Source organism: Excalfactoria chinensis, chromosome 5, assembly GCF_039878825.1.
Source record: "Excalfactoria chinensis isolate bCotChi1 chromosome 5, bCotChi1.hap2, whole genome shotgun sequence".
Taxonomy (NCBI): domain Eukaryota; kingdom Metazoa; phylum Chordata; class Aves; order Galliformes; family Phasianidae; genus Excalfactoria; species Excalfactoria chinensis.
Window position 1 is genome coordinate 31,296,621 of NC_092829.1, and position 17,058 is coordinate 31,313,678.

The window sequence follows — 17,058 nt, forward strand, 5'->3', positions numbered from 1 at the left end:
TTCATGCTGCAATTAGGGGATTTGCTTATTTTTTAATGTGTTACTGCACGGTAGCCCTTATCAGCAAAGCATTTTACAGCTGTGGGCCAAAAAGTATTTTAAAATTCTGCCTGGAAGGCAGAGGGGGTAGGGGAGAGACACCTGCTCTCACTGGGATCATCATTAAGACTGAGTGGGTGTTTTGTTCTTTCTGACTTCTGGAGTCCATAGGTACTCCCTTGAGCAAACTAGTGTTTCCAGACTTGATGTTGTTTGGATGATAGTGTGTGCCCTCCTGGGGCTGTAATGAAAGCACTGGCAGGCTGCTCTGAGGCCATCAGGTGGCTGCAGATATTCTCAGTGGAGTCATCACCTGTGTTGGCTGGATGTGGAAGGGCAATCCAGAGGAGAATAGCTCAAAGCTCTCTGCAGTTCTCGTGGTCATCCTATCTTTAGTACTGCTTTTTAAAAATGTATAGATGGAGATGCAGACAGGAAAATAGTCCAAATACCAAAACAGTACAAGTGACGGGTTTTACTTCTGCCAAGTACACATAAATAAAACTGGACTTAAATGAAGTTCCTAGCGAACATTAATTTTCATTGGAAGGTAACAACCCTAAAGGAATGTGCCTATCTAAATGTTCTCCTGGCTTATTTGGATTATCTGTTACAACTCAGAAATAAAAATCAGTTGGTGTTTTCCTGCATATGAAGCTCACACAAAATTTGCCTCTCTATCTTTCTGCATAATGTGAGTGGACATCTTCTGCAATAACATCATAGTTGCTACTGAGCTGGACTTGGCAACCAAGGAAGGACACCTTGTCATTTCTCACACAACATTGGGTTACAGTAAGAAATGAACTGAGTAAACAGGAGCCAACAGGAGAAGCTTGGTGCTGGTGGGAGGATCTTTCCCAAATTTCTGTCTTCTGACAACAGGTTCATTTGTGTTGAATACTTTTTGTAGGTATTCACAAGTAGTTAATAGTTCCCTTGATGTCACTGTGAACAGAGTGTGCTGTGTGTTCTGTGAGATTTTGTTGTTGTTTCATGGCATCGGGGTAGATGTGCTGTGGTGGGAAATACTGAAGTACCCAAAAAGATGAAGTCAGCTGACAGTCTAATAACAGAATCATGATTTGTAAGTGTGGACATTCAGTGTGAATAGTGCAAAGAGTGAAGCACTGCTAAATAATGCTGCAGAGGGCTTTTTGACCAGAAAATGTAAAATTATTCTTTAAAGAGCATTACTCAATTGAAAGTGAATTCCAGTTGTTTCCTTTTGAACTATGCGAATACGATCTCAGACGCAATGTAAGGAGTGAAGATGATCTTCACATACTGCAAAGGAAGCTGGAACTTGGGTGATGTGATGTATGCTCTCAATTCTGCTTCAGCTTGTCATTGCCTTTGGGAAGCTGCATAAAATCTCTGCTATGCTTCTGCTTCATTAAATTGACTGATGATACATAGATCCCACTTGTTTAGCACCTTGAAATCAAGACTAAAGGCACTGTGAAAAACGACGGCAGTGTACATCATTCAAAGTGCCATAATTTTAAAATGCTTGAAAACTTCACTGTGCTATTTATTATTATTATTATTATTATTTTAATCTAGTCATTATGTTTGGAGGGTTTAGTCCATTTTGTTTTTAGCTCATGGTCTGGCACAACAGTGAAAGGCTTGTGACTCTTGAAAGAATAGAATGGGAGTTGAGTATGATTTAGAAAAACTTTAATGTTTAAAGGATATCAAGGAACTTTAAAATAACCTCTAAAGTGGCCTGAACATGTTTAAAAGGCGATTATATATAGTTTGATCGAAGTTAGAACTGGAGTATTGAATTTAAATCAGTATGTGCACGTATGTGCATTTCTGCCCATATAAAAAAATAGCTTTTGAACTAGAATTCAGAGTCCTCCCTGCACCATGATCTTACTTTAAAAAAAACAACCCTAATGTTTTTGTCTGGAGCTTGGCATGATCTGGAGGAGATGAAACAACACTTTCCTCATGTATTTAGAGGACAGTTGAGTGAGGCTAAGGTGTGTTACAACTGGTGGCTGACCTGCTTCTTGCTGCTATTTGCTTGTTGTATGATGAGGAGAGGGGAGCAGTCTCCACTTTGCCCTTACCCTGGCATGTGTTGATGGCTGAGACATGATATTGTTGCTGTTCCACCGATCTTTTAGGGGCCCTCTGCTCAGCCCTCATGACCTCACCTTGCCCCAGCCTGTTGTCCAGAACTTTTTCCCCAGTACTGTCCTTGTCCATCTGTGTGGGAGACTGTCACCTGTCCTCGCCATGTTTCCTGCAGCTGTAATGCTATAACATGATGGAAAGTATGGCAATGGTAGCAGGGTGGCACAATCCTAGGCTGCAGCAAGTGAGAACAAGCTCAAATGCAGCAGCTGTGAATGCAGAAGCAGATGAAGAAAAGCTGTGTACCTTTGAAAGGCCTTCAGTAGGCAGGGATCACCAGCAAGATACTCTTGCCTCTACTGCCAACCCTTAAGTGAGGTCTGGGAAGGGCTGGATCCTGGTTCTTACCCTTCTGGTCACTCAGCTGTGCTCCATGCAGCTGAGCTCCCCTGGGTTGGTCCTGCCTTCCCACCAGGTGCTCAATCACTGGTTCAGGCTGTGACTCAGTGTTTCTGATACAGCAGCTCACTGAATTCTTCTGTCCCTACAGGCTCAGTGACAAAAGGCAAACATGGCCCAAGCGCCCACTGACCCCAGCAGTGCAGAAGCTGTAGACCCTGAGGAGAGCTCCCCAAACATGATTGTCTACAGGAAGGTAAGAGTGGAGCTACCTACAGCTACTTACAAAAGCCTACCCCTAGCTGGCCTTTGGCTTGTGGAGGGAACCCTGCTCTTTCTGAAGTCAGAAATGTGTTCCTGTCTGTTTGGGTACGCGTTCAAGATAATTTTGGGGGGGATGTAGGTGTTGTAAACTATAGCATTTGAAGGCTTGGTGGTATTATTCTGTTCAGTGGAAGTGTTTTATACTTGTTAGTTTGAAATACTTGATCAGGGATTTATAATTTTGTAACTTGGAAGATATCATTTCTTGTGAAGAGTTATGATGCAATTTTATTTGGGTATTGTCTGAGTCTACTGAATGTAGCTGAAGTGATTCTTTGTACCTTCTCAGCTTTATCATAGTACATATGAAATGTCTGGCATGCAGCAGTCTTCTCACAGTTTGTTTTTTTTTTCTGTTATTCATTTTGTGGAGTTTTTGTTACTTAATTTATAGTTTGGTTCTCTGCAGGTAGGTGTTATTACTTCCTGTTGCATTGCTTAAATTAAAAGAGAAACGCTAGTGAAAAATGACTCAGGCAAAGGTAAAATAACACCAGTGTGTGATGTCAAACACTTTTTTTCACTGTGATGGAATGTCTTATTCTGAATTACTTTGGAAGTAGTATTAAATCTGAAGGAGAACAACCTATTTGCTAAGATATTGTTTGCCTCTGGGCTAGGCTTGTATATTGTCTATGACATCTGGGCTGTGTAATTTGATGAAATCTTGTAAATATTTTTTATTCAGCCAGCAAAATATTTCATATGAAGCATGTGAAAGAAAGTGCTGTGCGGTTCTGACATAAATAAAATGTCTCTTGCGTGGCTCAAATAAATTACCATTCTGGCAACTTGGAGCTACAGTGTTAGCTTATATAATACAAACCTGGGTACAAAATATTTTTTTCACTCATTTCTACACCTTGGAAAATAGGTGTAGATAACTGAAATATGTTGGGTGTATGTTGCACTGATTTCTGCTTGAGTGACTGCAGTCTTGATGACTTTCATACTCTGAGAAAATAGTTTGTTTTATACAGAGCATAAGTTGTTTGAAGTGTTACTTTTTGATAACCATGATTTTGGTTTGGTTGCTGCATATTTGGTTTGGGATCTGGAATTGTTAACATGGGAAAATTTTCTGGGTAATGTGTAGGCTTGTTTGTTTTGAATGTGTTATGAACACACTTTGACTGCTAATTTGGAAGCAGCAGTAGCTGGTTAGTCAGATTGTCTTCTAAAACCTGTTTACTAAGAGGTCTAACACCAGCAGATGGAGGCAGATCTAGGGTAGGAAGGAACTTTTTAGTTGCATGATCTACAATTAGGGCATAAGAGCTGTCCTTCTGCAGGAAATACACTTATCTATTACTGGAAATGGATTTTTTTATTATTATTATTTTTTATTTTTTATTTGAATATGTCTCACTTTCTTTTCATCTCACAGCATTCCTGCTTAAGGATTTCTTCATTTCTTTGCCTACTACTGTTCCATTATTGTCACTGTAGAATTAGTCTTATGAGTTCTGTGATACCAGTGGAGGGGAGTGTGTTCATTCCATTTGATTCACCTCTGCATGCTGGTGTTCCTCAGGTGGAAATATTTTCAGTCCTTTGTAATAAAGTTGTATGTCAAAAAACATTACTATCTCTTTGAACAATGCTTGAGGCATGGTATTCTATAGTGTGATATTCTATATTAAGCACATGTACATCTGTAAGGTTTTTGGTTGGTTTGTTTTTGAGGGCTTTTATTAGTTTTGGACACAGTTAATTTCTATTGGTTGCTGTCTTTCTAAGTTTAATTTATTGTTGGTTATTAGTTATGTATTGCACGTTAATTATATGCATCTTAGTATTGAGAAATCATATGCAAAGTCCGGGCCAAGACTTTATTCTTTTGATTCTCTCTCCTCTCTGCAAATGAATGTTTAGCTCTTCATTTCTAATTTCCTTTCAGATGACTTGATTGCCAGTAATGAATGAGAAAAACACTGCACTGGACTTACTGAAATGCAGAATGCAGTCTGTCTGCATACCATGCAGTTCAGTGTTGGTGTTAGTTGAGTTATACATAAAAGAACAAAAGATTTGCTGCTTGTAGTAGGACACCTAAGGTGCAATTTATTTTTGATACCCCTGAGAAGAAAGAATAAGAGTCTTCAGTAACGGGACCACAGTAATTTCTGCTGTCAACTGTTCCATTGTTTGCCATAGCTGACATTCATAGCTGTCATAGCTGTTTGGAGGACTTAAAGTAGAAAGAAGCCCTTTGTGTACAAACTCAGATAGTTCACGCTATCTTTACTGAGTCTCAGTTAGGTCTACTTGAAACTCAAAAGCCACCAGAGTGTTCATGGTATCCTGCCTTTGTTTATAATCACTGATGAGAGGCATGTGTATCTAAAGGACACGTCAGACCTTATGTGATAGTGAATGTCCCTTTGGAGACAAGTCTGTTTTGTTTATGGAGAAAAGCCTAGAACCGACTGTTCTCTTTACTTAGATACATAAAGCTAAGCGAGATGAATTTTGGCCATGCAGAACAAAATAAACTAATTTGTTTTGATTCCAATTTGTTTGTGATGTTCTCTATGGACTTCTGCAAGCAAACTGACTCTAACTACTTTGATTGCTTGAGCAGATGGTCTCAGTGAGACATGTCTTATTTTCCTTTACCTTCAGGGTTAACCTTTTGGGGGATGGTATTTATGAAATTGTGAGGTGTGTTATTTTTGAATCCAAAATGCTCCATGTTGCCCTGCTGTTTTGGAAGACATCTGTGTGTAAATTGCATAATGTAGGTGCACTCATTAGTATAAGTAGTGTTTGGGGTATGATTCACCTCACCCTCTGCTTGTTAAGATGAGCTGTATCCTAAACTATGTGAGCTGTATTGAGTAGGCACCCACTGATTTTAATGGATATCTGACACCTAGCAGGTGGGTGGTTATGTTGTGTGTAGACATTTATAGTTAAATAAGCTGTATCCTGGTCTTATGATTTGGGCTATCTCTCATCTTTCTGTATGTCTCAGTACATAGTGCTGAGCCCCAGGCTGCTAATGGAATGTTATGGATAGCACTGTTGTACTGTAGGGGCCTGCTGTCTTTTATCTTTTTGTGTGGCATATTGTTATCCAGTGAAAGTAAGGGTGTGTTACTGCTTAAGCACTGCTATGTGAGTTAAGTCAGAGTTTGTTTTTTTTTGGTCTAGTCACATCTGGAAGTAGTGATGGTGTTGTGTTTGTGGTTACTACTGGAGGACTGGTAGGTAAAACTTATAAAGAAGCACATTAATATTCTTTCCAAGGGAGCAGGTAGCCTTCATGCACAAGAGCTCCCATGCAGAAATGAGTGACGTCCCTGTCCTAGTACAGTCTGTAAGCATCCTATGGGTGCTGAGACACGGAATAAAAAGATGGAATGAGAAACCAGTAAGAGGAGAAAGATGTACTCCAAGCAAACAGTAACAGAAGATACCAATTTGTTTTAAAAATCTATCACTTATCCCTTGAAATTTAGCCCTCTCCCTTGATTCCTGTTCTTGTTTACAAGCCTGGTTCATTCTGTCCCAGGGGCTCTTTTGCTCATTGTTCCAATATTTCAGGACCTGAAAGTTCACATGCTGACTGTACCAAAAAGAAAACTGCTCATGAGCACCTTTTGGCATTAGACCTACTTAGGTTACTCTAACAGTGAATTATGACCAAAAACCACGTTGGTAGATAGAATCATCTTGGAGAAAAGATGATGGAAACACTTCTGTGTTGCTGAAATCAGGGTAAGAGAAGTCACTGATTGACTAAATAGGAACTGAAAATGTATTTAGAAGTGCCTGTGGACAAGAAGGATGAAAATGCAAAAACAAAATGGGGAAGAGTTCATAAACATTGTTGTTGGAGTCATTTAGAGGCACTCTGATCATGTATGCTCCAAGGGATTTCAAAGTCTGTAATCAAAGAAATGACCTAGATTATTTGACGGTACATTTCCATCTCTGCAGCTAAACTTTGCTATACTGATCTGGCCAGCAGTTAGTTAACTTCTGAATTTTATTGTTGCTCATCATTGATCTTTTGAACAGGCAGGAAAATCTAATTTCCAAAGGCAATTACTGTTCTAAGTAAATGTAATACAAACTTGCAGCTGCCACAAGATGCTTTCAGAAGAAAATCTGGGTTGTGTGCTACATTCGGTATTTGCCAGCCTTATCCTCTTTATAAACGCTCATGTAAGATCTGACTAAAAACTATGTAAAAAAGAAAGCAATCTTTCATTAGCGGCTTTTCTCCAGGCAGCTCCCCATATTCCAGGCATAGCGAATATCTGGAGTGCTGCTGTGAGAATGGGTCCAAGGTTGTAATAGGGAGAGAAAAGGAAGCAGAGGCACTTGCGAAGGTAGAATTCAAGGCAGAGAGATGTATGTGTGAACTGAAAATCAGAAAGAAAAGAGGAAGAAGTTTTTGTTAAAATCAGCATTTTTACATTAAAAAACAGAATTGGGATCTAGTTGGAACACCAAGACTACTATTTGCTCTTAAATTCCACTAAATATCACTCAAAAGTCTATCTTAACAGAATCTTGTCCAAACAATCAGGAGCAGAAGAAACAATAAGAGGTTAGTTGAAGTGATGACTTAGCAGCAAAGGAGGAAAAAAAGCTGCTGTGTGTGAAAGAAAATAAGATGCTATCCATGCACATAACTTTAATGCATCGCTAATTGAAGGAAGCCTGCATCTTTTTTCAGGTTTTCTTCTTCAAATTCCTTGAGTCTTTCAAGATTTCATGGTGTTCTAGTGAGAGATTTGCAACATGAAGTGCCACCGGCTTTGTTATTTGTAAATATTTATTTGCTTGTTTTCAGAGCAGAACTTCTGTTTACATCAGATATTGGAGAAACAACCTCTCTGCTAGGAATTAGCCTAAAATATAAATGACTAAAAGGTGCTGGATACTTCTGTCATTCTTTTATCTCTTGAGTTATATTTTTGGGTCTTTCAGCTTGATTTTTTTTTTTTTTTTTTTTTTTTTTTTTAATATATGTGTAATCTGAGATTCTCACTTAAATGCTTCTGTTTTATAACTGGATCTTCAACACAAAAACCATAACATTGTGATAAAAATGCTTGAGTTGATAGTACTGCAGATGTACACTCTTCAAATTTAACACAACAATTTCTCTGTGCTGATGGTAGACACTAGGTTATGATGTCTTAATCAAGTTCGCTCACAACAGATTTGCTCATACTTCCTAATCTCTATCCTGTTTCCATATTAAAAGAATAACTAAGGATTAAATTGGGATTGAATATGAGAGTATATATCAGTGCTTCAAGAATAGAAACCCATCATTTTTTATTTCTTCAGAGAACGTGATGTGGTTATAGAGGGTGGGCTGGGAAGAAGCAGCTTAGTTAGCCGAGCAAAACTGAGTGAGATAGCAGACATAATTACTCTGCAAGAGTGCTCTATGGGAGGGATATCAAGCAGGGAGAAGACTTAACTAAGTTGAGGACCATACAGGCACTTGTGCAGTTTTTAATAAGTTTATGATGAATTAAATTGACCTGAGAATTAGGAAGTGGTTCCTAATTCTAAGTAATGCAGAGCTCTGTGGCAGCTATCGTATGGACTAATATGGCCAAGGAAGCTATTTGTTTTCAGAATACATATATTTTTGGATGGACTATGTGACATTTTTCCTTGCAGAAGTGGCATGCAGTGAGCTGGGAAGTCATTCTGACTTTGGTTGTACCTTCCTTGGTTTATCTTGAATGAGAACTAAGATACCTGAAAACATTTTATTCGTGCAATAGTACACCTGTACTGCTGAAGTGTGACATGTAGGTGCCCTTGAACAGTTCTAGTGTCACTGGCCTTGACTGTAGCTCTCAGGGGTATCTTGGGGTGGGTAGAGCTGGGGGCTGGGAAGTCTGTTTTCTGCATCTGTTGGTGTGTACAAATGAATAATTCACACAAACTCATCTCTACATATATACACTCACATGTCTTTGAAATAATGAGGATAAGCAGGTAAGCTTTATAAAATATCTATCTTGGTTAGTCTGATAGAAGACATATAACATCCATGGTTCCCAATGAGATGCATCCCAGAGTCCTGAGGGATTTGGCTGATGCAGTTGCCAAGCCACTCTCAGTGAAAGAACTGGTTGCTAGAATGTACCCAGAGAGCTGTGGTCAATGGCTCAATGTCTGAATGGAGATCAGTGGCGAGTGGTGTCCCTCAGTGGTCTGTACTGGGACTAATGCTCTTTAACATCTTCATCAATGATGTTGACAGTGGGATCAAGAGTACCCTCAGCAAGCTGAGCTGTGTGGTGCAGCACCTGAGGAACTGAATGCCATCCAGAGAGACTTGGACAGATTTGAACACTGGGCCTAGGAGAACTTTCTAGGTTCAACAAAGATAATTACAAGGTCTTGTGCCTTGGTTGCAGCAACCCCCCCCTCCTCTCCAGAGGAGAGCTTAGCTCTAGTATATTGTACATATCTTATAACTAGAGATTTTGGTGATAAGCCTGTAGCCATTCTAAAATTTCTTCTATTTTTCTCCATATAATTTATGTAAGTTGTTTTATTTAAATTTGTTTATTTAGCTTTTTTTTTTTTTTTCTGCTCCTCTTTGTAACTGAAACAGGCTCTTTTGCACCAGTCAGAGTCTAATTACTGTGATCTATTACTTTAGCTGTTCTCAGAGGCAAAAAAAGACGAGCCAGGACCAAAACCTATGACAATTTCAAAGAGTATTTTTAGCAAAGCAACCAGTGCAATTTTAGAACACAGATAAAAAGGGAAGGTTCAGCTAGAGGGTAAGATTATGCTGTTCTAGCTGTAGTGTGCATTCAGTGCCTTGCATTTTTGGAAAAAGTTCCCTTCTGCCTCTTTCCAGCATCTTTCTCTTGTTGTCAGCTATTTAAGTTATAGTCCTGGAATATTTTCATTTGGTTTGATTTATTTGTTTGTACTTTGTTTTAGGCAGGATGCTAAATAAGATTTCTTTCTGCCTACGGCAGTATTTTAGCCAGGGAACTATTTAACTTATTAAGAGCAAAACAAAAAGTAGTGTTGGAGAGACTGCAGAGTTTGAAAATCAGTGTAATAGTTTTTTTGCTATCATCTATATTACAACAGAAACCTTTAGAAATGAAAATGCAGTACAGTAGATTGTTATCCTGTTTGTGACCAGGATGCAAACTGAGTGGCTCCTATGTTGAAGAAAATCAGAATCCAAAGCCTGTGTAAATTTGGTGTGATGGAGCTTTGTTCATGTACTTCTGAACTTAATATAGCCAGTCTTCAGTTCCAGGGTGTTACATAAGGCAGAATCTTAAAGTGCACTTAGTATGTGTATGTGGCATTGTTATGTGCTGTTTGCGTTTTCATTGAGCTGGATGCAAGTTCTTGTTAGTGGGGTCACAGTGGTGCTAATGAAATGCTATAGCGTGAGCAATCCACATCTTGATAGTTGTAGCCATGCCAAGGACACACACGTATTCCTTGTCTATTTTTTCCTCAGTCTCCTAGGCCTCTTATTACTGATTATTATTAAACCCTCATTTTTTTGTTTCAATTTCCCCTTCTTCTGTGTCATTCTGAGACCTTATTGCTCTCGTCAGGGAAAAACTACTCATTTAAGGCAATTTAAATCAAATTGGGACTAAAGTGGTTTGTTTATTAGAGACATAGCTAGCAATCAGTGAACTGTATCAGGAAGATCAATATTAACAATACAGTGGCTAAACTACAGTACCAGACACCTGCGCAATGCTGACATTCAGAAACAGTTTCATCAACACCCATTTATAGCTGAGTCCCTGAAATAGTGCTCACACACAAAAACATGGACCCCCAATGTCCCCAAATGAGAGGGTGATGAAACATCCTCTCCCCACAGGGCATGGCTGCCCCAGGTACACTCCATGCTGTGGGGGCCCCTGTGTTGCTCCCAGCACCTTGTCCTGCACAATGGGGGACCCCTCCCAGTGGCAGGATGCTCAGAGTTAGGGGCCCTTGTCCCACCCTGGGAGCTCTGCCTATCATAGTTCAGTTGTTGTATCTCTGTTGGCCACTGTGGTTCTGCTGAGATTCTTGCAGAGCTTAGCACAGTAGAAATCCCGTCTTTCACACACTGTGTCCTCATCCTGACCAGTGATATTGTCACTTTAGTGTCCCTTCTAGAGCAGATTTTCTTCTAATGGAGGGCTCCCAGCCTGGCTCATTTCAGGAGACAGCTTCTGCCTGTTTCAAAAGCAGTATTGAGCCATAATATTAAGACAGAGAAGAAGGTTTTGATGCGAGTGAATGAAATCCACACAAAACCACTTTCCTGTGTGTGTGTGTGGTATAACTCCAACTAAACCTTTCTTCTATCCTGACTACTGAAATATCATTTCAGAGGATTACAGATTTCTTTCACAAGGCTCCGAGATGAAGTTTGAGTGGGAGGATTCATTTCAATAAATAGAAGTATGTGTGCAGGACCATGAAAGTATGCAAATGAAGTTCCATTTAAAAACTCAAAGCCTTACATCCTAAGACATTTTGAAGAACTCTTTTTTTTTTTTTTTTTTTTTTTTTTTTTCCCTCATGAAAAGCTGTCAAACCACATTCAGGGGGAAGTAGTTCAAATCTTTTTTTTCCTTTATCTTTATATCTCCTTTTTCCTTGCCTCTCCCTTCCCAAAACAGAAGAAAATTAATATTAACCACTAGCTGCTGGGCACTGAAGTGCATGAGTCTGCTTAACAGGGAATTGTAGTCTCGTGAATACACCGAGTGTATTAACTCAAAAGTTACATGTGTTTCTGAGAGGGGGAAGCTGAGCAAAGGTATTTGTTTTTGTCTCCCCAGTCTGTTGTTGTGTTTTTTTTCTTACTTTAAAACATCTCATTAATACTATCTGACCCCTAATGTTTGAACATCATATTTGGGACTGATAATTCTGAAGAGAAATTGATGCATGATGTATATCATGACATACATGGGAAGTGACAAAATACATGATATTTTGCTTGCTTTAACTGAGAGTAGAATGAATGGAAAAGGTAGGAAGCATTTAATCAAGAACATGCTAATGAATTGTTTAGATCTCTCCTGACTGAGAGAGAAATTCTGTGAGATTGGCATTAATTAGAAATGGTTCTACAGTTATGTTTTAAAGTCAAGATATAAATCTCTTTTTTTTTTTTCTTAGCATATCTAGTGCTTGAGAAGTCACTTATTTTCTTATTCCATACTGGTCATTTTCTGTTGTATTTTTTCACTGTTTGTTGCAAATAATATGCAATAGACTCCAAACCTAAGAATTTTAACCTCTGATTCTGCTACCATTTAGCATTTTTTCCCCCTTTTCTCTTGCATTTGTTGTTGATTTCAGCCAGGAAACCTGGAACTAGAGGACTGTGAAAGCTTAACAGCCTTTGTGCTTGCTAGCACAGTTCTCCTCTGCTTGTTGGTATGACCATATCTGCAGGAGATGGTGCCCCAGACAAGGAGAATATTTTGTTCACTGATGCTGTAATTAGATTCCTTTCCCCATCAGTAAATCCACACAATTTTGTTAAACATGGGGTTATAGCTGTGTACAAATTAGCTCATTCAATAACTTACACAGAATGTCACATAAATCTTGGCAGCAGTGGGTTCTTGTTGCTTGCACTGCTCCCTGCTGGGTTCTTGATAGTAAAATTAACTGGAGTTCTGTTAATTATATTTTTTTCCATGCCTGAAGAACACAGCTACAGTAATGGTGCTAATGCTGGCTGTTTGTGTGCAGAAGTAGTTCAGCCATTGGCTTGTATCTAGAAAGCTGTCTGTTCAAAAACCCACGTTATAAATATGTATAAGTGAAAGCATCTGTTCTCTGGGAACACGGAGTCTTTGTGATTCCCCCTGTGTCCTGCTACCAGGAAAGGTTACCTACTTCAGTTGTGACTTTTCTGAAAGTATTTTTGACTGGAAGACATTTTAAATGTGTGGAATTATAGCAACTTTTTCTTTCTTCTTGTGAACAAGAAATCTCTGATTTCTTTAACAACAGTGAAAACAATGTTTATGTTGTATATATATATATAAAAAAAGGCACCTGCTGATCTAGAATTGCAAGAAAGATTTAGTAGTGCTTAAAGGAATCTTCAGTATCTGACTCCACTTAATGGGTTGCATGCAAGCTCCAGTTGTAGCCTATTATCCATCGTTGCATAACCCTGATTTGTATGAAAACATGTGGCCACAGAATGGGTCACAGAGTAAACCTGAGACAGGTGAAGGTGCAGAGGCTATGTGCTCTAATCCACATGGCAAATTCTTGATGAACTTCTTCTCAAAGGCTTTTCTTCTGTCAATGTTGCTGTTCTTGTAGTATAGCTAGCTTAAACTGGTGGATGGCATCCCCTAGGCCCCAGTCCTCTCTGTGACCCTGAGGCAAGCTGCCAGTGATGTGTAGTTTGTGGAGAGGCTGCTTCATTTCAGTCACTGTGATGCGTATGTTTAAAGCAGTGAGTAAAGACTCAGTGACCACGGAGACCATTTGAATGCTTCACGTTGCAGAGAGGTCCCCAGAGACATTCAAGGACAAGCAGTTGAGATTAAATTCTTTCTAAATGAATTACCGAAATGTGCAGGAAGGGATAAACTGGCTCTATTATTTTATTTCATTTTTCCCTGGTGTCTTAATTTCTTTTCTGGTCCTTTACATTCATTACAGCTTCTTGTCACCTTTCTCTGAGGTAGCCATGGATAGGAGAAGTAAAATCCTTAGGCTGGGAATCTAGCTGACTGAGAGTGGAGAGAGGTTGTTAATATAAAGAGGCTGCTTTAGCTTCTAGGCTTACATCTCACTTACAGACTTGTTTCCAAAGCACAAGGAAACAAAGATAGCTTGTCATCTTCCTGCAGGCTCTGGTGGTCATGGTCTTCATACCAATGGAACCTGACAGTCTTATCTTGTGGGAAACGACCAGATTATACAGGGTGACAGCAGTATGAGCACAGAGCAAGCCCCTGTCTTGTCCAGGCACCCACCATGTTGGGAGCCAGATGCTGAAGAAGCTTGTTAGAGGTTGTCTCTCTCTGGTGCTCAGCAGTTAAGACAAAAATCACACTCATATCTCGAGAGAACTTCCAATTCGACTTTAATAAAACTTGAGGAAAGCCCTGGGGGAGGTCAAAACTCAGCTCTAGTCTGAGACTGAAGGGTGCTAGAAAAACAAAGACAATGGGAAAAGCACCAATAACCCCCCTATGGATTTGGAAGGGACGTTTCCTGCACAGGCTCTTGTAGACAAGTAAATCATATTGGAAGGAAGAGCTTTTGCCCTAGGTGTGAATAGATGCCAACAACAGTTCTAATCCCATGACTGAAGTTGACTGATCAATCTTCCTGTTTCGGCAGAGCTGCTTAGAAACTGCAATTATTTTTATGTAGAGTTGCTGTGGTGTTACAGAGGTACGATGGCATTGTGATACTCCTCAAGCTGTCTCAGGAATGGATGTGAATCACTAAAATGCATTTGCAATTTGTTGATTATTTTGTTATATTCGTTTCCTGTTTCAGGAGAAAGAACTGTCTCTCTTGACAGCATGCTGAATACCCTTTTCTGGGCCTTGACCAGCACATAGCTGAAGTGGGCTGAACAAATTGAAGTAGCCAGTGGGTATGGTAGCAAATGATTCATCAAGGGGATGGCTGATTGCTGGAAAAGGGCTTTTCGGGTGCCCAGAGCAAATAGCTCTTAACTGCTCAGAGCAGTGAGGTGATGGTGGGTGTTTCAGAGCACTGAATGTTCCACTGCCTTTGGTAACTCGGTGACCTTAGGGTCTATACTAAGGAGTTATTTCCTCTCAAAAATCTCTGCCTTATATTTTGGGCATTCATTACTAATGCTCGGGTCTGATCCAATAAATGTTTTTTCCTCCATGGAATGCTTAGTGTACAAGACTTGAAGCATTGCTGACAAAACTTGTGCCAAATGGAAATCTCTTTTGCCTTGCTGGATTTCTATGGATGAGACTTTTGAAAGAAACATCTTAAATATTTAATAACAGTTGTTTGTTGGTAGGTTAGTAAGTTTGCAAACAGCTGAGCAAATATTCTAGTCATTATTAGTCATTATAAAACAGCTAAAATTCATAGGGGAACTATATGCTGTGATATACATTTGTTTGAGCTTATCAGGATGAGAACTGTGTTATTTAAGGAAACCTTGTGTTTGAGTTATCAATAAGGATATTTTTTTGGGAGTTGTTTATTTTTTTGGTAGTGTTTACATCAAATCTGGAGATGGGGACCTGTAATAGCTCAAGTATTGCAGTGCACCCACCCTTCACAGTGCTTTGATTTAAATTCTTCTGCTGCCTCACTGAGGGCAGGTATTTAAACCCAATCCTATGATATCTCAGGAGTCCAGTTGTGACATGAAACTGACTTTATTTGGCTTTTCTCCTTCCTTCCATGACCTTTTCTTTCCACATCCCTTCTGATTTTTGTAGAGTAAAACTATGTCAGACTTTTCAATTTATTTTACAAAAATGATTTTGTTCACCACTCTTACTATGGGTCCATTCCATCAATGGTGGGCTGCAGTAGCGGTATAGAAAATTTTTCTTATCTACATTTAGATCAAGGGTTAGGGTTGTTATAGGGTTATATTCAGATATGTTGACTTAATGATTTAGGAAGATTTTCCAGAAACATCGCAAGTAACACATTCCCTTTTTGCAGCTTTCTGACCGAAAATGGGTATGTGTGGTAGACAATTTATATGTTTTCTTGAGACTGTCCTCCAAGTCTTGTTAGATGTTGCAGGTCAGCTAACAAGGGAGCTAATCAAGGATATCTCTAGTTGTTTACTTGAGAGGAAGAGCTTGAAGCAGGACAAGTGATCTAAGCTGGTGGAAGAAGCATATGTTGAAGAGAGATGGGTTAAAATTATGTGGGGAGAACTTCTGGCAGAGCTGACATGCAGGATGAAGTAGAGAGGAGGACCACTCTTTTCTCTGTCAGACTGTATGCTGAGTCTGGCTTATGGTAACCTTTAAGATACTGGTGCCCGTAAAAGCTGGCCATTCCTGTTTGTAATCCTTTTATGCTCTGTCCCACCTGCCCTAGACTTCAGAATGACTGAAGCACATAAAGCTGTTGGGGCATTTTGCTTGCCTCTTGTTCTAATTAAATAGTCCTCTTAATTTCTTGGTTTCTTACAAAAAGAAAACTAAATTTCCTGTGCTGTTCTGTAGTGGAAACATAACTTCATCTTCTGTGGTAGAAATCAGGTTAAGTAAAATGGCGGCTGTTGGCCTGTTTTAGGCGGGTTCCTTAATTATGATTCTTCCATTCCTGCTCTTATTTTGGGTCAGAGCACGAGTAGCCAAGCAGTGCATGTGAAATTCAAATTTTTTTTTTACACATTGTTGAAATAAAAACTGCTTCTCCTTGCTGAAAAATTAATTACTGCGTGTTCCAGCACCTTATAAGATATTTATATGTTCTCCTGAGTCCTGTCTCTTCCTGTTTCAAAATGCTGTCTTGAGAGCAGTTCAGGCGAGAGAACTGCTCAGCTGCACTTCGTAGTCTTCCTCGCTGCCAAGGAGTCTCAGGATGGCACTTGAAAACCAAGAGACATACTCCAGGGAAAGTATGAATATTAGATCAGTCTGGTTTAATCATTTGGGATACAGTGACCTCAATTTATGCATCTTTCTCTGGGGGGGGTGAGGGGAAATGATATGGTTGCTTAAAGCACTCTCAAAATTCTTAAAACTGGTTACAGCTGCTATAGGATTGTCCAAGATGTGCTGTTTGTATAAGGAGCTGGATGACAAAATCAGTTCTCTTTTACTTTAATGACTTTCTGTAGAGTTTTCATTCGTTCTTTTTCTTATCAGACTGAAGAATAACACACAAATAAAGAGACTAAAGAATTTGCTGTTTTTTTTCTTGATTAGGGAATGCATAGGATAGATGGCAGCCTGATGAACAGCATCCAAGAGGTAGTGGTTCTTAACAGGGAAACAGTTGTCAGCATTAAATCTATCAGGTAAAGAGCAGGCTCTACAACATAGAGTGTCAGGATGGGTTCCCATTGCTGAGCCCATTGGAGTGCAGCAGAGAATTGATGCAACTCAGCTGTGCCTCTGTGGATCTGCTTGGCTCAGCTATGCTCTGAAACTGTTTTTCAATATTTGTGTTTTTACAATCCGGATGTTACCAGTAAGCTGTTTTGTGTCTGTCACTCATGTCTGT

At 39.5% G+C, this 17,058-nt stretch overlaps 1 protein-coding gene across 3 annotated transcripts in view; it reads left to right on the forward strand.

Moving 5' to 3' along the window:
• The window catches only part of RGS6 (regulator of G protein signaling 6), a 221,703-nt gene that overhangs the window by 8,620 nt on the left and 196,025 nt on the right, over positions 1-17,058 (forward strand). For all 3 annotated transcript variants that reach the window (XM_072336881.1, XM_072336879.1, XM_072336880.1), the window contains exon 2: positions 2,681-2,785. In XM_072336881.1, coding sequence (XP_072192982.1) covers positions 2,702-2,785 — 84 coding nt within the window. In that variant the 5' untranslated portion in view covers positions 2,681-2,701. The remainder of the gene's footprint in view (positions 1-2,680; positions 2,786-17,058) is intronic.